Source organism: Sprattus sprattus (assembly GCF_963457725.1).
Source record: "Sprattus sprattus genome assembly, chromosome: 5".
Classification (NCBI taxonomy): domain Eukaryota; kingdom Metazoa; phylum Chordata; class Actinopteri; order Clupeiformes; family Clupeidae; genus Sprattus; species Sprattus sprattus.
This window is the reverse complement of record NC_137924.1, coordinates 3,295,607-3,318,988: the sequence shown is the minus strand read 5'-3', so window position 1 is coordinate 3,318,988 and position 23,382 is coordinate 3,295,607. Positions and strand designations below refer to the sequence as shown.

At 40.5% G+C, this 23,382-nt stretch overlaps 1 protein-coding gene across 1 annotated transcript; it reads right to left on the bottom strand.

Annotated features, from left to right (window-relative positions):
• Positions 1-2,462: 2,462 nt before the first annotated feature.
• Positions 2,463-20,463, bottom strand: LOC308365577 (GTPase IMAP family member 8-like; the record flags this gene model as incomplete). Its single annotated transcript, XM_080839046.1, has 6 exons — positions 2,463-2,707; positions 12,376-13,039; positions 13,515-14,077; positions 14,503-15,090; positions 19,436-19,516; positions 20,292-20,463. The coding sequence occupies 6 exons, from the start codon at positions 20,461-20,463 to the stop codon at positions 2,463-2,465; spliced, it is 2,313 nt and encodes a 770-aa protein (XP_080695172.1).
• Between the last annotated feature and the right edge of the window lie 2,919 nt (positions 20,464-23,382).

Here is a 23,382-nt window from a genome sequence, read left to right as displayed (position 1 = left end):
TTCTTTAGCGGGAATTTGTTTTCTTTAGAATTGCAGGCTACTACTGAAATTGTTTGTTGGCTCAAGCAGACATGACTACTGAGGTCAATACGTTTGTTGCAAATCCCTGTGATTTGTTTGGTAGTCCTAAACTTTTTAAGGGGGGAGGGGGTGTTCATGTGTTCGTGAAAAGATAAAAAATAAACATGACTGCAGCTTTTGAGTACAGAGGGTTGCCGCTCTGCACTGGCTTTGACTGTCTGCTGCCTCCTTATGTTAACGCCATGCAGATCTGCGGATGTGCTCCATGGCTTCGTCAATTGGTTCCCTTTCTCTTAAAAAAAAAGACATTTTATATAATGAGGGTTGTTTGTATTGTTGTTGTTCTCTTTAAAGTGTATTTCTGCTGTTGTGTCCTAATCATTGTGCTCATGTATTGATTGCCATGGGTTGTCTGTGAGCATATGGATGTAGAGATTAGATCAGTCATGGCTTGATGTAAAGATTAGATCTCATCACAGGTGGTTCTGGAAGAGCAACAGGAAAATTTGACTCCACCTTCTATTCCGTCACCACACTATGAGCCAACGTTTATATTTGATATACTTGTGTTGTAACTAAAAGATGTCCTGTCTGTCCTAACTGTGTTCTTGTCTTTAGCCTCCCAGGGCCTGGGATTCGCTGACGCCTCACGAGACACTCTGGTTGTTGGGTAGAGGTATAAGTATTTGGTGTTCACAAGTCGCTTGTATTAGATAGGTTGGCACATGGTAATTTACTACTGCGGACTCACTGGTGAGTGTAGTGGTAATGGTAATGGTGATGATGACAGTGGTGGTGATAATGATTGTTTGGATAGCTATAGCGATTGGAATTAATTGATTGATTGAATATGTGTAGATTTAATGGGATCTTTGTATTGTCTTTGGCTTTGTAAGGGGGAGGGTGTGACGAACCCCTTTGGGTTCGTCTGCTCTGCCTGTTTTGTCGGTATGATTGTGTGTAAATTGGTTGATTGTGTGTGCAGGCTGTGGTTCATTCTCTCTCCTTCCAGGTGCCAGTGATCAACCACCTGGGGGGGCGTGTCCCTAACCTATAAAGAAACCAGCGATTCCTGGAGTCGGGGGAGTTCGGGAGCATGAGAGAAAGAGAGCAAGATAGCAACCTGTTGACTGCATGTACTGCGACAGCAGACTTTGATTGCATGCATTGGCTCTTTATGACAACTTTAACTTTGAATTGGAAGTTGGAACTTTGTGTATTTGAATCTTTGGATATTTGGATAATTGGAAATTGGACCGTTGTGAAAATTTGGATATTAGAAATTGTGTAAATTGAATTTTGTGATTAAACCTTTCGTGTTTTTGATACACTTTGGTATTTTCAGTTCTTGTAACAAGGCCAAGAGCCAGCTTTGTTACACAGAACATAGCATTGTAAGGGTGTTAAAAAGGGTGTTAAAAATAAAAAAAACAGCAAGCCTCCTGTAGACAACTTATTGATGTGACATACGGTATGACATTTTAATGGACGGCCATCAGGAGCAAGTCCCCATCAGTTTTCATCTTGCTTATTTTTTCTTGGATTTCTGGTGTCACAAAGGAACGGCACCTAGCAATATAATAATCTTATATCCCTTTTGCATAATATATCACAAAGGTGGTTATGATGTGCCGTGAAGACCTATATACATAGTTATAATGAGTGCCACAATGACTTATCTAGTTTTTAAAGGTATTATGAATGTTCTTATAGTGCTTCATATATGCAGGCTTCATAGGATTCATGATTACCCACACAAACCTATGATCATCACATATTTATAATGCATCATTTTATCTTAGATTATAACCATTTATAATTAACTGACATAACGTTTCAGAGCAGTGGATATGAGTCATTGTGGAGATGCTAAACATAGTTATAAAGAGTGCTACAATGACTTATAGCTACTTTTAAACGTCATCATTAATGTCCTTATAGGACCTTATAAAGGCAGGCTTCATAGCAAGTGTTACCCGACAGTCACATATTTATAATGCATTATTCCATCTTTAATTATAACCATTCATAATAAACTGATATAATGTATCATAAAGGTGATTATGAGTCATCATGAAGACATTATACGTAGTTATAAAGTAGCTATAAGTCATTGTAGCAATCGCTATAAGTCATTATTAAGGCCCTTATAATGTCCTTATAGGGCCTTATAACGCTGGGCTTCATAGAAAGTGTTACCAAAAGTTCCTTTAGTTTCAAAGCCACACCACTGTTGCGACCGGATCCTTTGTACAATTTCATCATGCTTATTGTGCATTCATTTTCTGTTGCCAAACCAAGACTGGTAGCCAATGAATCTCTTATATAAATCCATGGCAAGAATGAGCTAGCAAGGTAACTGAAGAGATGAGAAACTCTTAACTGTTCCCAACATGCTCATATCCATATCAAGGGTGTGTTTGATAATTAGTTGCCATAATTCATCTGGAAGGGTGGCAGAGGACAGTTGGGTGGCAGGACACAATGGAGTGGCAGAGGATGGTTGGGTGGCAGGACACTGTGAAGTAGCAGAAGAAGGTTGAGTGGTAGAAGGCGGTGGGGGTGGGGTGGCAGAAGACAGTTGGGTGGCAGCGGATGGTTGGGTGGCAGGACATTGTGGAGTGCCAGAGGATGGTTGGGTGGCAGGCCACTGTGGAGTGGCAGAAGATGGTTGGGTGGCAGGACACTGTGGAGTGGCAGAAGACGGTTGAGTGGCAGAGGACAGTTGGGTGGCAGGAGACGGTGGGGGTGGGGTGGCAGGAGATGGTGGGGTGGCAAGACTGTGACTATTCTCTTGACATTCAGGAATAACAATGGATAATATAGAAGGGTCAAATCTAGAGTTCACTTCATTCCTTGGAGTAGATTCAGTGAGTCTTATGATCCTGTGAGACTCCTCCTCCCGAATACTATTAATGTATGGACTAATTGGGCCACCTAAGCTGACATAATGATCTCCATGACCCTCGGCTATATGACCAAGAACTAAAGTAGGCAACTCTTCACAGTATCCTTCAATTGGGGAGATTACTGAGGAAGCATCCACACCAAGACTTGAGACAACCAAAAATTGAACTTGGAACATTTGAGCAGCCCTCTGGAGAGTGATGTGATCTCCATAAGTTCCCAACTCATGCATATTATTGATGTAGTCTTCCCAGTTCTCATCAGTGACATAATTTAATAAATGTGTGCCATCAAAACCAAAAGGATTTGCCAACAAATCTGATGCAATTTCATCTCTAAGAGTTGTGGATGAGCGAAAAATTCCAAGGTTTGCTAGTTGGTCAGCCATAGCTGCAAACTGGCAGTTCCCATCTGGGAGAGGATCAAAAGCTACTGTCATTCCAGAAGAAAAAAATGAGTCAAGGTGATCTGTGTGACTTTTAGCTATGAGAAAGCGCTTTCTATTCACATTAACTAACTGATTAAGAGCTCTTCGACTTTTCTCCTTACTTCGTGTGACACTAGTTATATCAGCTACAGAAAACCATTTCTGCTGAGGATGAGCAGAAGCTGATGTTCGATACCGGACCTTGTATTTGGAGACACTCAGATTCCTTTTAATAATGATACCTTGTAAAACTGAATGCTTTTTGGTGACACGGTTGTTAGTGTGCTTTAATTTCACCAAAACCTCTTCATTTACTTGGTAAACAGACACTGGTGTGGATTTAGTGGCTTGTAAGATAACTCTTCTCACGTTTTCCTCATCTGCACGGTGTGCTCTTTTGCGAATTATGGATCTTTTCCTGTCAAATGATAGTCTTTGTCTCCTTGTGGGAAAAGAACAACTGATATCAGCATGTTGGCCCTCTATATTCTCTCCATCATGTGGCTCCATGGCATTGTTTGATTTTCTCCCATAATAAACCTCGAAAGGTGAGGCCCAGCCAAGTGTCTTCTTTGGATCATTATTCAGTACTCTGGCATAATCTGGCAAATGGTCTACCCAGTTAACACTACGTAAATTCAAGAGGTCATGCAACATTTTTTTCCTCAGGGTTCTATGCATCCGCTCAACTTTCCCTTGGCTTTGAGGATGATAGGGAGCACTTTGAATAATCTTCACTTTCAGGGAATGCATTAACTGTTCCACTGCCCCTCTAAACTCCCGTCCCTGATCATGTTGAACTATTTTTGGTGGTCCATGTTCATTGTAGATTGAGCGCAAATGCTTGGCAATTTCACTGCTGGCTTTGCCTTTCAATGGCTTCAGCCAAACATATCTGCTGAATACATCTTGAACAGTGAGGACGTATCTGTAAACTACTTTTCCACTTGTCACTTTCCATTTATTCATGTCCAGTAGATCAGTTTGGTGTCTCATTTGTACTTCTTTAGCAGTTATATGCTTAGGAATGGGTGTGTTTGTGAATCTTGCTTGTAGATGTTGATATTTCCTAGATTTGTCCAGCTCTGACTGAATCCTTACCTCGCTGAGGCCAGTATACTGCTTTCTAAAGGCTATCATGAGTTTTCTTGCTCCTGAACCTTTAGTTTTGCTGATACCACTTTCTACCAAGTTTGTAATTGAGCCACATTTTACCACTCTTTTCCCATCACATAAGACAGTCTTGCCATCATCACCTAGAGAAAAGCTGTCCCTGTTCCTCCAAAATCTTACTACTGCATTTCTCTGCCCTTTTGTGCGCATTTTCACTGGGATTTTGAATTGTCTTCGTAGTAGTTGGAAGATTGTATCATATGTCTCATCATCCATTGGTTGGTGACCATAGCCACAGCACATGGCCACCATAGCCAAAAGCAAAATAATCTTAAATTTCATTCTGTTAAAAATACATAATATTATCATTGAATCAATTGAACTGATATTTCCTTGTATGCTTATCAAGTGTGATTTAATGGTATGCTGTACTGAAACAAACATGCATGACTAGCATAAACTTCTGCCCTGTCATTTCCATTTAGCCTGGTCATTCCTAAGTATGATGTTATGGTAGGGTAGACTCTGCCATTTTATGCTGTTCATATCCCATCAAGTTACAGTTTCAAAGCCATTTAATGTCCCTAAGTGTTGAGTAACAAATTTGAGATAATTTTATATGATACCTTTTGAAATGCTCATGATCCAAGTGAAAACAACTGGAAGTTTAGAAGTAGCTTAGAGGTAGCTTTGAGGTTGACTGGATAAGTAGTTTTCCTCATAGCTCCAACTAGTGGCCATACAATGAACTGCTGTATAATATATTTCAATCCACTCACATCCAATAGGCTGCTTGCAGTCTATTCAACATAATAATGATCATTTTCATTGGTTATGCTCACTATAAGAGCAGTGATTCAATCTTTTTAACTACTGCAAAGAAACTTCTGAACCTCAAGAAATGCTGTAGCATTCTGGAGGAACAGAGCACCTTCTCTGTGTGATGATGGCAAGACTGTCATATGTGATGGAAAAATAGAAAACAGGCCTCAATCCCAAACTTGGTGGCATCAGTAAAACTAGAGGCTCAGTGGCAAGAATATAGGATGATAAATTAGGCCATATCTATGAGCAAGGTTCACAAACACATCCATCTCAAAACACAAAATAAGTGCAAATGAGGCAATAACTTGATCTGTTGGATATGAGTAATGGAAGGTGGAAAATGGAAAGGATGAGTCTTGATGTCTTTAGCCATTGTGTTTTCCACTGAAAGGACAAGCCAACAGAGGATCCATTCAAACTGCCTTGTCATGTGCAAAGTCAAGGGAAAGTAGAGGAAATGCATGTTGCATGATGTTTTGCAGTATATAGTGTAATTTTTAAGGGACATTGCCACACAAAATCAAAAGAGAATTTGATATAAATCAAATAGCGAAATGTCAGCTATTGATGATCAATGAGGACTTAGAAACTCAATGTTCTATGTGCCCATTAGCTGCCGGTCTATAACATACCAAAATGTTCTCATTATTTCTCTATTAGTTGATTACCACTGAATATCCCTTTCACCATTGTAAAAATTGTGCATTCGCAATCATATAAAATATATACTGTATCTGCTAAAAGTGAAGCAGCAGGTCTCTGGACAGCTTCACTGTTTGGACCTCTGAAACTGGAGACCTGATGCTACAGCACCAACCAAAGTTATTACAATATCAGGTAATTATTACATTATCAGGTTTTGCAAAATTGAGGCTAACCTGCACTTTATTACATTATCGGGGTATTATTACATTATCAGGTTTTATTACATCTTTTAGGGACTTATGAGGGATTTTTTATTACATTATCAGGGTTATTACGTTATCAGGAAATTATTACATTATCAGGTTCTACAAGCCCCTATAGCAAACTTTACACCGAGTTATTCCCGAGTCATCATGGCACATTTGGCATCACAAGGCTACTCGGCTTACCTAGAAAACGGGAGCTCCAAAGAAACTTATCAGAGGCGTCGGTCAGCAGGGCACGTCAGGGCAGAGTGAGGGCACGTTGTGGATCATGTGACCGACCAAGGTAGATGTAAATTATTATCATTTCGTTACATTTATTATTATTTTGGGCCGCATAGACGGAATTTTCACACTCAAATTAAAAAAAATTATAATAAAAATAATAATAATAAAAAAAAAACATCACTTTGGGCATCAAGGGCAAAAGGGGCAGGTGCTCAAGCCCCCTTAGCCCCCCCCCCTCTGCACGTGCCTGGTCTCTGCCACTGAGGACTAGATGTGTACTTTGGTCATCATGAAGTTGATCATTATTAAACTTCATGTAGTTACCTGTAGTGATCAGAGGGGGGAGCCCTTGAGTGATGTTGCTGTGGAAGCACAAGGCAGCAGGGGGAAAAGGCCAAGAGGAAATACTTGACAGAGTGAAGGAGGGGAAATGATACATTATTAATGAAATGTTTGTTTTATAGTATTTATTAAGATCAAACACCTCATGTGGTCCTATTGTATATAAACTCTTTAGTCAAGCTGTGTGCTGCTCACACACACACACATATACACACACACACACACACACACACACACACAAACTCAAACACACACACAGGCTGATTAGACAGTCTCTAGCATTACTTTGGCCAATGAAACCTCTACCTGTTCATCCACCCCAGTAAAGTGTCTCTATCACCATGCTATTTGCTGCAGCTGGGGAGAGTGAGGACCAACACACATCATTTGAGATGCATAGATACACTTTATCCATGTGTCCAATCTACGTATAGTGTGTCCAATATCGAATGACTCCCAGTTTATTTTTCTTTACTTCAAACTGGGAGATGAAAGGAGTGTTACTGAAATACCGCTGTGTGGAAACAAAACTAGAACAATAGCAATGTGCTGAATATTATGGTCATAGGTGTTCAGTCGGTCGTTGAACTTTCACAAGGACTGACACCAAACGTCAGTGCACTGCTATGAAGAGGGTTGGCATGCCCTTTAGATGAAAACCTCTTGTATCTGAGACACTTACCAAGAGGATAGTTCTTATACTAAAACTAATGTGAGCTCCATGAATAAGCAAACACACCTGCTATAGAAACAAAATAGAGCGTTTTACTACACCACTGTCGGTGAACAGCATTGGGTGTTTTGACGTAAAACATCACCCCGGAACTATGTCATGTTACTATAGTTCCGATTACACTTCAGCCATTTGAGCGCTCGTTTGCTTATATTTCACACATGTGTTATGCAGTCTTGACCAAAAACTAACATTTCTCCCCCTCTACCTTTTCCCCCAACCGGAAATGTTAAATAAAAACAAATACACACATTCATTTATTTGTGTGTTTGTCTATATTTATGTGTATATTTGTATATGATGATTTATTGGATTCCAGAGCCTACAGTGCCTCTTGCACAGAACAACCGAGGGACAAGGCTCCTCACCACACTACCAACACACGCCAACCTCTGCCATAAAGTCACTTTCACTTCACTTCAACACTGGTACACTGTTCCACACTCTGAACTGTTAGAGTCCCCCTGGGCAGTGCCTTGCCTGAGCGATGAACACCACTCTTCAGTCCCTCTAGAGGCCAAGTTTCAAACTACACTTTATGTCCACTCGAAAATTCAAACACTCCCAGAATTCCCCTCTATATTCCCATGTTCTGTTTGGTAAACACAGTGCCTCTGTTTCAATGAGGGGTTGAGGACAAAACGTTTCCCTTCATCAGACATGGATATGTGCCAGAGATGGAGTGAATGTAAAATAATAATAATAATAATTCATTTTATTTGTTGAGTACTCTTCATTCAAGCAGAATATCAATGTCAGGCAGAAGAGCAGAACTGATACACAAGTGATATTGTCTTCTTTATTTACGGTAAGATACAATTTGAGCTTAAGTTTTCAACAATTTACAAGTTTAAAAATAACAATGCAAAAAAAAAATATGTTCACACTGGATTCAGAGTTCAGATCAATTTAACAGCTCACAGCTTGATTTAGCAGCTGTTATCAACTCTAACAAGGTAGAATCAAAGAACTGTACTGCTCTACATCGTTTGTGCCACTTTCATGTTAAAATAAAAAAAAAATATAGCGCTCAATGGGTGTGTCTCCCACACAGCATCATAGTAAAGATAAACATTATCCCCTAACACATTTCATCACCAGCTATTAGGCAGAGAAAACAGGCACTGTATGTCAGAACAGTAATTAGCAAACTATATGAGATGATGAAAGAACATATAGTTCTGTGTAAACAAGAGGCTCACTGAAAAGTACAAATGTAATCAGGAAGTCTATGGTTAACAGAACATCAGAGACAACTTTGTCCTTGTTTGATCTCTTCTTCTAATTCTTGTTGCCCTTGTTAAATTCCTTCTGTGCCTCAAAAAGGTGTCCATGGGCCTTCTTCATTATAGAAAGGTTTGAGAACTTTAATCCTCTGGAATCTGAGCTCCGAACAGAACCAGCTCTAGAACTCAAAGATCCAATTCCAGGACTTTGGTAAGAAGCTGTAGATCTCACTGATTCACAGAGAGGGCTGATGTCATATCCTGTCTGTGATTTGAAGGAGCTGTATGCAGAGCTCGTGAAAGAGTGGTCAGAGTCTCTCCTGGATTTTCCACTCACTATTAAAAACAGGACAAATGTCAGTAAAAAAGTCTGATCATGATGAAACATGTACAGATCAATAATAAGGATAACACAAGAGGACAACAGAACACAATGTTCTGCTAACAGTGCTGTGTAAACATCTTGTGTCTCCTCTGTGCTCTGTGTTTTTCATTTGCAGATCAACACACCTGCCAACATCTATTGTCAAAATACAGTCATAGAGTATGATGTTTGATAATTAATAATTAAGGTTTTGAAATAAAGCTCTGTCAAGTGCCTTGAGACAATGTTCTTGTTCTAGTCCAATATAAATAAAATTGAATTGATTTGAATCAAAATCTTAGTCTGTTGCTAAACAAGTATAAAAAGCACACACTCCTTCCTCTTCCAAAAATATGTAGAGATATTTTGACAGTGTAGGTACTGTATTTGTATAAGAAATGTGTTTTTTGTTTCTGGCCCAATGGCGCTAATACAGACCTCCTGAGTTTTGGGACAGCGAATTGTAAGCAGTTCTTTTTGGTAAAAATAGAATTAGATTAACGCAAATCTAATCAAATCAACCTCAAGTTAAAATGTTAGTAGCAAGCTAACATTAGACAGCTGATGCTGAGCTGAATATGTTTGTTAACCATCCATAAGCGTTAGTGTTAAAGTAACACTATGGAGTTTCTGGAGCAGCCAGGTAGAGGGCTACTTGTTGCTGGACTATTCTGCTGGACTATTCAGTAACTTATTTGCTGTCTTGCTTTGTCTTGTGTTAAGGAAGTTGTTGACTCGCTAGTTTGTCATAAACAAAGTAAGCAAATTTCAAGAGGTTTCGCTAAGTTGAGCCGCTATCAAGACATCTCATTAGCAATGTTAGCAAGCTTGTTAAAACACGCTTGGACATTGATGCTAGTAATAAGTGCTCTTGCATCGAATTCTTTGTAATGTAATTGTGATAGCTATGTTGCCTAGCTTGCCAACAACTTTCCTAACAAAGTCAAACATCAAGCAAGTGCAACATAAGACAAAGCAAGACAACAAATAAGTTACTGAATAGTCCAGCAGAAAGTAGCCCCCTACCTGGCGGCTCCAAAAACTCCATAGTGTTACTTTAACTTCCACATTGCCAGGTGACTGGTTCATCTGGGTGTGTCCTCAGGTGCCTGACGCACCGATACATTTAGTGATTGAGCATGGACATGTTCAAAATCGATACAACATAAAACTGTAACTGACAAACACAAATATCTGTACACAGGTACCATACCATGTCATCTGTCCAGACACATCAGAATAATTCAAATAAATGCCCAGTAAATGACTGACCTAGAAATAACCTTAACAACTGTTTACAAATTAACTGTTTACCTTCTTTGGATGAACCGCTTAAAAGATGTATCTGAACTGTTTGCTTACTGTTGGGTGGAATAAGATTAAGGCTGCTTGCTTTCTTTAAATGAGGTGTCAGTCGTTCCTCTGGTCCTGTCTGTGATCTCAACGAGCTGAATGCAGATCTGATGAAAGACCAGCGTTCAGAGAGGAAGTCTGCATGCACTGACAGGGAGAAGAAAAAATCAAACAAGTTATAAACATGTTAACACAAATGTGTCCTGCCATTACAAAACTATTAAGGTTGTATTTGAAGATATGACTATGTGGTTCGGATTCATACAGTGGGGAAAATAAGTATTTGAACCCCTGCCGACTTCGCAAGTTTGGCCACTTGCAAAGAAATGTGTGATCTAGAATTTTAATGGTAGGTGTATTTTAACAGTGAGAAACAGAATATCAACAAAAAAATCCAGAAAACTGCATTTTATAAGATTTATGACTTTATTTGCATTTGATGCAAAAAATAAGTATTTGAACCCCCAAGCAAACAGCAAGAATTCTGGCTCCCAATGGCCAGTTATGTGCCCAAAAAGCACACAGATTAGTCCTCATTAGGTCTAACAAGGTATACCTGATCTAAACTGGTGACCTGTATAAAAGAAACCTGTCCAAAGAATCATACTTCACACCTTCAACCTCACCACCATGGGCAAGACCAAAGAGCTGTCCAAGGACGTCAGAGATAAGATTGTAGACCTGCACAAGGCTGGAATGGGCTACAAAACCACCGGCAAGCAGCTTGGTGAGAAGCAGATAACTATTGGTGCGATTATTCATAAATGGAAGCAACACCAAACAACTGTCACCCGCTCTAGGTCTGGGGCTCCATGCAAGATATCCCCTCGTGCGGAATCAGTGATCATTCGAAAGGTGCAGAATAACCCCAGAACTACACAGGGGGAGCTTGTGAATGATCTCAAGGCAGCTGGGACCAGAGTCACCAAGAAAACCATTGGCAACACACCACGCCGTAATTTTTTGAAGTACTGCAGCACTCGCAAGGTCCCCCTGCTCAAGGAAGCGCATGTACAGGGCCATCTGAAGTTTACCATTGCACACTTGAATGATTCTAGGGAGGATTGGGAGACAGAATGTGGTCAGATGATACCAAAATCAAGCTCTTTGGCATCAACTCGACTTGCCGTGTTTGACAGGGGGGGGAATGCTGAATATGACCCCAAGAGTACATCATACCCACCATCAAGCATGGAGGTGGAATCATTATGCTTTGGGGCTGTTTCTCTGCCAAGGGTACAGGACAACTCCACCGCATCAAGGGGACTATGGATGGGGCCATGTTACGTGGAATATTGGGCTTGAACCTCATTCCCTCATTCCCTCCCATTGAAAACACAACCTTAAAGATTTAGAGAGGATCTGGAAAGGAGTGGACCAAAATCCCTCCTGAGATGTTTGTAAACCTGGTGACCAACTACAAGAAACGTCTGACGTCTGTGCTTGCCAATAAGGGTTATTCCACCAAGTACTAAGTCATTTTTGTCCGTCAGTTTTGGGGGTTCAAATACTTATTTTTTGCATCAAATGCAAATAAAGTCATAAATGTTATAAAATGCATTTTTCTGGATTTTTTTGTTGATATTCTGTTTCTCACTGTTAATATACACCTACCATTACAATTATAGATCACACATTTCTTTGCAAGTGGCCAAACTTGTGAAATCGCAAGGGGTTCAAATACTTATTTTCCCCAGTGTATACTGTAGCTGAATGAGCCCTTCAGGGGTAGAAGATCAAGTTGCCCCACACTGGGGTTTCATATAGAGCTGAATGAGCCCCTCAGGGGTAGAAGATCATGTTGCCCCACACTGGGGTTTCATATAGAGCTGAATGAGCCCCTCAGGGGTAGAAGATCATGTTGCCCCACACTGGGGTCTTTGCAAACAAGTTTACTGAGATTATGGTTGACTGTCTGAGTTACTCACCACTCTTGTAATGATGTCCTCTCACCATCATCTCTTTCACTCTCTCTTCTTCTATCCTCTTCTTCTCCAGTATTTCTATTCTCTGTCTCCCTGTCTCATAATGGTGTCCTCTGTTTCCTGCCACCATCTCTTCTATCTTCTCCATCAGCTGTGTAATCTGCATTGGATCTTCTCTCTGCAAATTGTTGAGGACGTGATATCTGTTCCCACATTTCTCTACCAGCCACTGCAGACTCTCTCCTTCACTCTCAATGTGCTGCTCAATGGGTGTGTCTCCCAGCCAGTCTCCCCAGGTGAACAGCACTATAGTGTGACTCCACATTCTCTCACCAAGATGTTCCAGTTGTTTCTGCACTGATCTTAGCTCTGTCTCTGTGAATGTTTCATCCACACGTATGATCAACAGCAGAGCGTGGGGTCCAGGAGGACACAGAGACACACTGAGCTCAATCTCATTTTTAGTCAGTTTAGGAGTTTCCTCTACCGTATGATTCCTCCACCATCCTGGAGCCTCCACCACAGTGACCTGCCTCCCTGCTACTTTTCCCTGTCTCTTCACACACTGAGCTGTTCTCCCTACAGTATCAAACTCCTCTCTGCCCAGGATGGTGTTTCCTGATGAACTCTTCCCAGCCCTTCTAGATCCCAGCAGCACAATCATCAACTCTGACAGATGAAGAGAATCACCTGACATGAAGAAGTACAAGTCAGTAACCGCAGGTTATAGTTATTCTGAATGACATTTAATCACAGTCAGCTATAGAGGCTTACAAATGTATACCTGACCCACATAGTACATTATGTTTTAGGGACTTGTATGACAAATGGCACTTGTCAATTTAGTGAATGTGTTTATCAGTAGCAATAAATGCACTGATCATGTGTCTCCTATCTGATGTGTAAAATGTCTATAACTGTGTAAAGAAAGCTAATGTACAATCCATTGGAGACGAGAAACAAAAGGGAAGATGTTGAAATGAGATAATGAACTCACCCATCAGTGATCTAAGAGACTCTCTCTCTATCTTCACCTTCATCATCCTCTCTTCCACTCTCTCTTCATCTCTCCTCCTCTTCTCCTCCAATATTTCTCTTTTCGGTCTCTCCATCTCATAATGTTGTCCTCTGTTTCCTGCCACCATCTCTTCTATCTTCTCCATCAGCTGTGTAACATGCATGTGATCTTCTCTCTTCTGATTGTTGAGGACATGATATCTGTTTCCACATTTCTCTACCAGCCACTGCAGACTCTCTCCTTCACTCTCAATGTGCTGCTCAATGGGTGTGTCTCCCAGCCAGTCTCCACAGGTGAACAGCACTATAGTGTGACTCCACACTCTCTCACTAAGAAGCTCCAGGTGTTTCTGCACTAATCTTTTCCTTGTCTCTGTTAATGAAGTATCCACACGTATGACCAGCAGCAGAGCGTGGGGTCCAGTAGGACACAGAGACACACTGAGCTCAATCTCATTTTTTGTCAGCTCAGGAGTTTGCTCTAACGTATGATTCCTCCACCATCCTGGAGCCTCCACCACAGTGACCTGCCTCCCTGCTACTTTTCCCTGTCTCTTCACACACTGAGCTGTTCTCCCTACAGTATCAAACTCCTCTCTGCCCATGATGGTGTTTCCTGATGAACTCTTCCCACCCTCTACGTATCCCAGCAGCACAATCCTCAACTCTGATAGATAAAGAGAATCACCTGACATGAAAAAGCACAAGTCAGTCAGTGCAGGTTATAGTTCTTCTGAATAATATTTAATCATAGTCAGCTATAGAGGCAACATGATGTCAAATGCATACTTAATCCACATAGTTAATAATGTATTTATGGTAATGTATGAAAAATGACACTTGGCAATTGTGTTAATGTGTTTATCAGTAGGAATAAATGCACTGATCATGTGTCTCCTATCTGCTGTGTAAATGTCTGTAACTGTTAAAAGAAAGCTAATGTAGAATCCATTGGAGACCAGAACAAAAGGGAAGTTGTTGAATATGACTCACCCATCAGTGATCTGAGAGACTCTCTCTCTATCTTCACCTTCATCATCCTATCATTCACTCTCTCTTCATCTCTCCTCCTTTTCTCCTCTAATATTTCTCTTCTCCGTCTCTCCATTTCATAATGATGTCCATTATTTCCTGCCACCATCTCTTCTATCTTCTCCATCAGCTGTGTGACCTGCATGTGATCTTCTCTCTTCTGATTGTTGAGGACATGAAATCTGTTCCCACATTTCTCTACCAGCCACTGCAGACTCTCTCCTTCACTCTCAATATGCTGCTCAATGGGTGTGTCTCCCAGCCAGTCTCCAAAGGTGAACAGCACGATAGTGTGACTCCACACGTTGTCACTGAGAAGCTCCAGGTGTTTCTGCACTGATCTTTTCTCTGTCTGTGTGAATGAAGTGTCCACACGTATGACCAGCAGCAGAGCATGGGGTCCAGGAGGACACAAAGACATACTGAGCTTAATCTCAATTTGACTTAGTTGAGGAGTTTCTTCTTTTTGATAATTTTTCCACCATCCTGGAGCCTCCACCACAGTGACCTGCCTCCCTGCTACTTGTCCCTGTCTCTTCACACACTGAGCTGTTCTAACTTCAGTATCAAACTCCTCTCTGCCCAGGATGGTATTTCCCGATGAACTCTTCCCAGCTCTTCTGTTTCCCAGCAGCACAATCCTCAACTCTTTGAGATCATGAGTGACGCCTTGAAGAAAAAAGCATAAAATAATTGCAAAAAAGCTTAAGAAACTTTTCAGCTCACATGAAAATGGCTGCAGGGACTTGAAACATAAGATTTTTTAAGAAACTTTTAAGCTCACACAAAAATATGACTGCTGGGTCTTAAAACTAAAGTTTTTTTTGCTGAATTGTAACTGAGATAAAACAACTTAATGCATTACTCACTGGGACTGAGTATAGGAGCTGCCATGTCCTCTGAATCAAAACAAAAATCAAGCACAAAATATTATGTATTTCTTTCATGAAAAATAGTTTCTTGACCTGTTCCTGTGGCATCTGCGGAAAATAGAGGCAGCAAAGAAACTGGTCTCACTGGTTAAAGGGACAGCGACGTGTCCTCTCCTCTGATTGGTTAGCCCCTATGTGTTTCTCATCAAAATAAACAGTGATGAACTTCTGGCACCATTGGCACTTCTAAAGGCCTGTTTATGAGTGTTTATGTTGCATACATAAACAGTATTCTTTCACAACCGCACAGATGGGAAAGATTCAATCAGGCATTTGTGTATTCACTGCTGCCAGAGTTGCTGTGTTCATGTCGGTGAGGCTTGTGATCCTGTGATCCTGTGATCCACCAGAGAGGCCTTTCAGCACCTCCCTCCACACTGACACCTCTGCCATGGCACTCAACAGCACCTCCTCCACACTAACACCTGTGCCATGGGACTCAACAGCACCTCCCTCCACACTGACACCTGTGCTATGGGACTCAACAGCACCTCCCCCCACACTGACACCTGTGCCATGGGACTCAACAGCACCTCCTCCACACTGACACCTGTGCCATGGGACTCAACAGCATGAAGTGGGCACATTAACTGGGCTCAGATGAAGTCCCTTTAGACCTGCACATCCTGCCACCATCACAGTTCTGAATGGTACTGGGTTATACAGGGTTACTTGTAATCTTGTACAATGATGGCCACCATTGTGAGACAGAGCTTGAAGTCCAACTCGCCCAGAGCTTCACCTCAAAATAATCTGCCTATCCTTTGTGAGATAGTGAGTTTTATACACTGATATTAAGGGGTGTAATCATCTTTTCAAATAGGCCATTGGGACAAGGCCCCTTTGTCTCAACCTGGAGGGGGAAGGTGAGAGCAATATCATACCTCTCTCCCAGGTCAAGACCAAGTATATTCACCCAGGAAATGCTGACATGCTAGTTCGATACAAATAAGAGTAACATTTATACTAGGTATAAATAAGATTGAATTATTGACTATGGCATATCCTTATTAACTATGAATCTCAAATGACCGGTCCCTTCACCAGGGATTGTTTTTATTAACCACAAGGTTTACAGGCATCGGCAAAGACAATCACTGAAGCAATGTATTCATCTTTGCAAACTAAGTTAGTAAGGATGAAAGGTTTATCTTTGCTGTATCTGTACATCATGGGATTGTAAGTACATGACACTGTCCTGTTTAACATCTTGTGCTAAATGTATTGATTTGTCATGTGACTTTGGTAGAGTGTAACTGGAGTGCTAGTGCCCTCTTGTGGCATTTCAATGTGACTGCACAAATAAATGAGCTCAGCATGTCTCTCCTCAGTGTCATGAACTCAGCATGTCTCTCCTCAGTGTCATGAGCTCAGCATGTCTCTCCTCAGTGTCATGAACTCAGCATGTCTCTCCTCAGCGTCATGACCTCAGCATGTCTCTCCTCAGTGTCATGATCTCAGCATGTCTCTCCTCAGTGTCATGAACTCAGCATGTCTCTCCTCAGTGTTGTTAGCTTAGAGGAGCAGCACATAGGAGGTGGATGAGGAGGAGGAGGTGGAGGTGGAGGAGATCAGGGGGACTTTTACCCTCAGCTACTGTAACCCACACCAACTGGACTTCAGAACATATCAAGTGTCATGTGTGATCATGACGCTGACAGTGTGAGAGACAGTCAGAGAGAGAGAGACAGAGAGAGAGAGAGAGAGAATGAGAGACAGAGAGAACGGGACAGTGATTGAGAGACAGAGAGAGAGAGAGAGAATGAGAGACAGAGAGAGAAATACAGTGATGGAGAGAGAGAGAGAGACAGACAGAGACAGAGACAGAGAGAGAATGAGAGACAGAGAGAGAAAGACAGTGATGGAGAGAGAGAGAGACAGACAGAGAGAGAGAGAGAATGAGAGACAGAGAGAGAAAGACAGTGATGGAGAGAGAGAGAGACAGACAGAGAGAGAGAGAGAATGAGAGACAGAGAGAGAAAGACAGTGATGGACAGAGAGAGAGACAGACAGAGTGAGATTTTACCAAGGAATGAAAAATTAGTTATTTGCATTGTGATTACTAATGGAGAACTAGATTTTCTTCAGTTGATCCACATTCTGTTGATTGTTTGATATTGCTTTGAATGCACAACATTTGTAACATGGTTCTCGGATGGCCGGACACCTTCACTCGACACAAGAGTACAACACCAAAACTCAGGGGTATGAACAGGGAACAGATGAAGGTGGGCAAAGAGGAGACAGGGGCAGTTGATGATGAGAGACAAAAGCAGTTGATGATGGGAGAAAGGTGCAGTTGATGGTGGGTTCTGAGTTCTATCATAACCATATATAACATATTCTTAATATTCTTTAAAATCCCACAATTTCATGGTACACAATTCTTTTGAATACATTTACAAAAAACTTTTTTTATATAATTATTTGGTAACGCTTCCTTTTACAGTCCCCTAATAACCATGTAATTAGCAGGTAAATACCTGGTAATAAGATGTATTTACTAGGTAATAACCATTTAATTAATTACAATTACCAGGTAATTACCAAGTACATACCAGGTTATTTACCAGGTAATTACCCAGTGTTTACCAGATATTTTCCTGACTACTACCAGGCATTTACCCAATAATTACCTGGTAGATACGCAGTAATTGTATATCGTTGATTTTAAACCCGGTTGTTCAAAAATATTTACCTTTTATTTATCTGGTAAATACCAACAAGTTACCTGGTATTTACCCATTAATTACTTGGTAGATATCCTGCAATTGCATATTGTAGACTATAAACCCACTGAATGTGTCTATGTGTGACCTTGTTAGGGTGATAATAACATAGATATTTACCTGGTAATTACCAGGTATTTACTGAAAATGATCACACACTTACCTGCTAACTACCACTTATTTATGTGGTAGTTACCTAATATTTACCTGGTAAATACCACTTATTTACGTGGTAGTTACCTGATAACTACCACTTATTTACATGGTAGTTACCTGATATTTACCTGGTAAATACCAACTAGTTATCTAGTATTTACTAGAAATATACTGAAAACTACCAGGTATTTATCCAGGAATTATAGATGATGTATAACCAGCCAACCTGTGTTGTAAGTGACAGTGAGGGTATAACTTCCAACTATTTACAAAGTAACTACTTTCTAATTACCCAGTAGTTACAATTTACATTATCAGGTAAAACCTTGTGAATTACCGTGTAAGAAGGTGGAACTGTACTGTAAAAGGAAGCGTGGCTTGTTTCAATGATATTACCATGTACTTTCCTGGTAACTATAGATTATAATCCTCTACCACCCATCAGGGTGTGTAGTTTTGAACATGGTACCTGGCAAGAACTCTCATATCTCCATGATAATTATCAGGTAAATATCGGGGTGATATCAGAGTTTTACAGTGTCGTTACCCTGTAAGGAAGGTGGAACTGTACTGTAAAAGGAAGCGTGGTTTGTTTCAATGATATTACCATGTACTTTCCTTTACATAAAGATACAATGCATTATGTTACACTCCTTCACACAACCTGTGACAAAAATGCAGAAACAGGTGAACTGTCAAAGAGACTAATATTTATCTTCTTAATCTGCAAAACTTGACGAGAGTAACTTCAATACTCAATACATAAAGCGCAAAACAGTGGCATAGCTTTCTAGTGTACTTTTATTGCAAAACAAGTGTAAATAAAAAGTGCAAACGTGCAAATGGAATCTAACACCAAACACCAAACAAATTGTCAGGGTCAGAAGAGGTAGTATCAAAGAGTATCAACAGTATCAAACTCAAAACAAAAAACAGTGCAGTAATACATCATACATTACTTTGGCATTCTATATTTAATAACGAGCAGCTCTGTGGCCTTCCTCATTTTTTCTACTTTTTCTTGCAAGGGTTTGTTGGCATCTAGAAATGCCTTGCATAATTTAGCATAATTTGCTAACGTCTGTTTGTCTTTGAAGAGTGGCAGCTCCCCAAAGTCTTCGCCCTCTGTGGCTATCAGGACGTCTGCAATTACTGCAGTCCCTGCTATAGTATTCCTGTCCACTCCAAGCTGTTTACAGGTGTTGGTCATGCTGCGGTTTCGCCTGAACACCTTTAGGAATGCTTTGTAGCGGTGGACAACATCCTCTGGGCTCAGAACTACAAAACAAAATATAGATTAACCCTGTATAATAGTGGTGTAGACACACACACTCTGAATTCCACCTCTGCATTTGACCCATCCAAGGGTAGTGACACACAACACCCAGTGAAGTAAACACACACCCGGAGTGAGCTGCCTTCAGTGGCGCCCGGGGAGCAGTGATCGTGGGATTCATGGATGTGGGTCCAGCCTGAAACCCTAACCAGTAGGCCACGGCTGCCCGTAATATATTTATAATCCTGACATGACGTGAAGATCAGGGGTTAAACCAGTCATCTTGTGTCTGTAGTGCACTACTCTTCTTGACTCTGTGGTTAAATGGTACAGTTGTGGACACTCTACATAGCTGTTTCGTAATAGGGCCAGCCTTGACTCTGGTAAATATAGCCTATATAAGATTGTGTTTGGGTGGAGGGGAGAGTGTTACCTTAGCATTATGCCACATCAAAAAAATCAATACATGAGCATGCTACACTGAAATTATGATGGAAATGTGACTGCAATGTCACAATAAAAGATGCTTCTACTAACATGAACATCTTTGGTAGACCTTGATAGGTCCATGTGACAGGAGTCTGAAAGCTCTATACAAAAAGCCATTAGCGTGGTCATCTAGCTTCAATGTAATGTAATCAAAATAAATAAAACAAATGTAACGTTTGCCTTCAATGTATAAAACGGTTTACATTTACCACATTTTGGGGGCATATAAATAGATAAATAAGTAAATAAAAGGTGCATAATGCCATCTTTTTCCAGATGATGGGTTACCTCTCTTTCCAAAGGATGAGGGTTTTTTGGATTTGCTCCTCTTCGAGTCATCATCAAAGGAGTCTGAAGACCCATGTTTTTTGTTTTTCTTCTTCTTCTTTCTCTTCCGATCCTCCGAAGAGTCATCTGAGTCAGAAGAGTCCTCTGAGTCAGAGGAATCCCCATTCCTCATTTTGCGTTGCCCTTAAATTTAGAAAAAATAAAATGTTATAAGTAAGCAAATCTACGAGTTTGAGTATAAGTTCTCTTTATTGTCATTATTATTTTTCGCATGAAAAGAAGAGCAGCATCACAAAAGCAGGAAAAACAGAAGGGTGTGATGGGGTACAGTACTTAAAAGTGTGACATCACGTCACCCCACCATAATCAATATAAATATTGTTTTGATTTTCTTTTAAATTTTGACTTGTAGTTGTTTTAGGTAATTTTAAAATTGTGTGGGTGTGGGCTATAATCTGGCTATAATCTGGTATAGTGCATCAAATGGCAACATTTATGTTTGAACTTAACACTGTCCCTTTCAAATAAATTAAAATTGAAATTGAAAAACATTTTGGGGTCAAGCTTGGTCCCCCCAGTCTAAAAAGTGGTTCTCTCTCCTGTAGTGCTGCATGCAGGGCGGACGTTTTGCGGCACCCGGTCCTCATAGGGACTCGCGGATGGCGTGGTGGATTCGGGTGAAAAGATACAATGGTTGCAGTTGCTGACATACGTCAGCCCTGCTTCTAGGACTACAGAGGAGAGATAGCAAGGGTTTGGAGAAGGCACTGACTAAACACTCTTTCAGTGACTGCTGTCAGAATCTAGAGCCATTTAAAAATTATTTTAACACGAAAACATTGTTGGATCTTCCTTTAACTAATCAAGACTCCTTTAGATTGTATTTACAGCCTTCCATGTTGGTTTTTGGAGGAACAGTATAGATACCTTTTGAAGTTGTGTGGCCGACCTCTGTGTGGAGAGCCTTCTCTCGGATAAAGTCACGCTGCTCTTTTAGTAATTGGTTCTCCTCTTTCAAGAGACGGATTTCCTCCTTCATTAGCTGGTTCTCCCCTTTTAATTTTTGGAAGTCACCCTTCAACTTTAACATGGTTGGTGCATTTGTTGGTGCTTTTGTTGGTGCATTTCGTTGAATCTCTTCGACTAAAAATAGTGCAAAAAGATGTATTAAATACTTCTCATGTTAAGATTATCTTATTATTTCACCGTGTTCACTCCCAAATTTGTGTACAGTCATAAGCTGTTCTATTTCATTTACACTTCTAAGCTTTGTAGGTCCCTGAATACCCAGGTATGTGAGCTAAAATTAAGATAAAAATAATTTAGGGGGTTAAGCTTGTCTTTAAGAATAGACTTCCTGACAGCCTGGCGCCATGCAAGACCACTGTATGAACAACAAAGATGGAATAAAAAGCCATTAGTTTACGGTTACGACTGGCCATGGGGAAAACTTAAAGTGGTTTATCTTACCATCATTGTCAGACTGGATCACTTGGTCCTTGTCAGATCGGATAGACATTGCAGGGTTCTCCTCTGGTGCAGTGTGCTGCTTTCTTCTGGTTGTGCGTGTTTTCGGCATTACTATAAGGGGTAAAGGACATAAATTAAGATACAATTTTCAGAAAGTAAAAAGACATTTGGAAACATTGTCAAGAGAATTTCATCAAAAACCCTCCACTTTTAAGTAGTAGTGAAAACAGTCAGCTAGGGTACTCAATACTGACTGGCAAATAGATATATAGATAGATGGATACTTTATTAATCTCGAGGGAAATTTAAGATTATTAATACACATTATATACATACGGTAGGATTGCTGGCCACACCCTGATCACGTGCAGCCCTCGTGGCTATGAGAGGATTTGCACAGCATAGCTACTACAAGCCTAACAATTAAACGGATGCATTTAACTAACACATACATCTGTGCATACATCTTCCATTTATCTTCCATCACAACATGGCTCTTTAACAGTGAATTATACACCATAAGCAACAAACTACAACATCACTGGGCAGATTTAAACAGAATTGACGTTGGGAATTACGTTAACAATGTGCTACATTGTTAGATCAAATTGACATGAAATAATAAGGCACAAATGTGTGCTGGAAATTACCAAATTAAATAGTATTAAATAAACTAACATACAACAAAGTTGGTAGCACTCACCATTAATCAATCACGCACACCAGCACAAGGACACACGGACACCTATACAATGATGCTGACACAAAGCTAACCTCTCCGTGACCTACTTTATCCCACGTGACTCTCCTCACTAACTGAATTGAAACTGAAACGGTGCAGAGCGCGCGTAAACTCTCTCTCTCTTCTTCACAAAGTTAATCAAGAATCTTAGAAGTACAATTTATCCAAAAAGTTCAAGCAAATGGAGAAAAAGGGGGCCGCATGTCTTTCTTACCAAGGTGGAGGTATTGCAGAAGATTGCTGAAGATCTGTTGGTGATGGTCCGAGTCCGACTGCATCTTGCATCAAAACGTATCTTGCATCCAAGTTTTTCTCCTCACGCTACGTATCACGCGTCATTACGTATGCTTTGTTCAATCCCCGCGAAGTGTTCAATGCCCGGGAAAAGACCCTCGGAGATGCTAGTCTGTGCAGTTTGAGACAGACTTACTACTCTGCAAAGCGTAATATGACTTTGATGAGAAGATTACTTGAGAGGACAGCGCAAGGAGGTAAACAGTTGATAGGATGGCTCCAGGAGGAGAGGCTATTGGCAAAGAAAAAAAGATGCCCTGTTTGCAACAGCAAAATGAAATTCAAAAGAACAAACACGACCAAGGATGGCTATCGATGGTAAGGGATCATTACTACCACACATACTTACAATTATTATTATTATTATTATACATTGAAGTCAATGGCAAGTTGCATGTGTTTCCCCCCTAAAAATGACCATATTGACAATCTAATATACTATCATAATGTAAGTTAGGTGTTACTCCTTCTAACTATCTTTACAGTGCATACTTGCTATGTTGAATGAATGATTTTTTTTATTGCAAGAATAGTACAGCAAATACAGTTTAACAATTAATGTTAACCTCTTCAGCAATAGAGGCC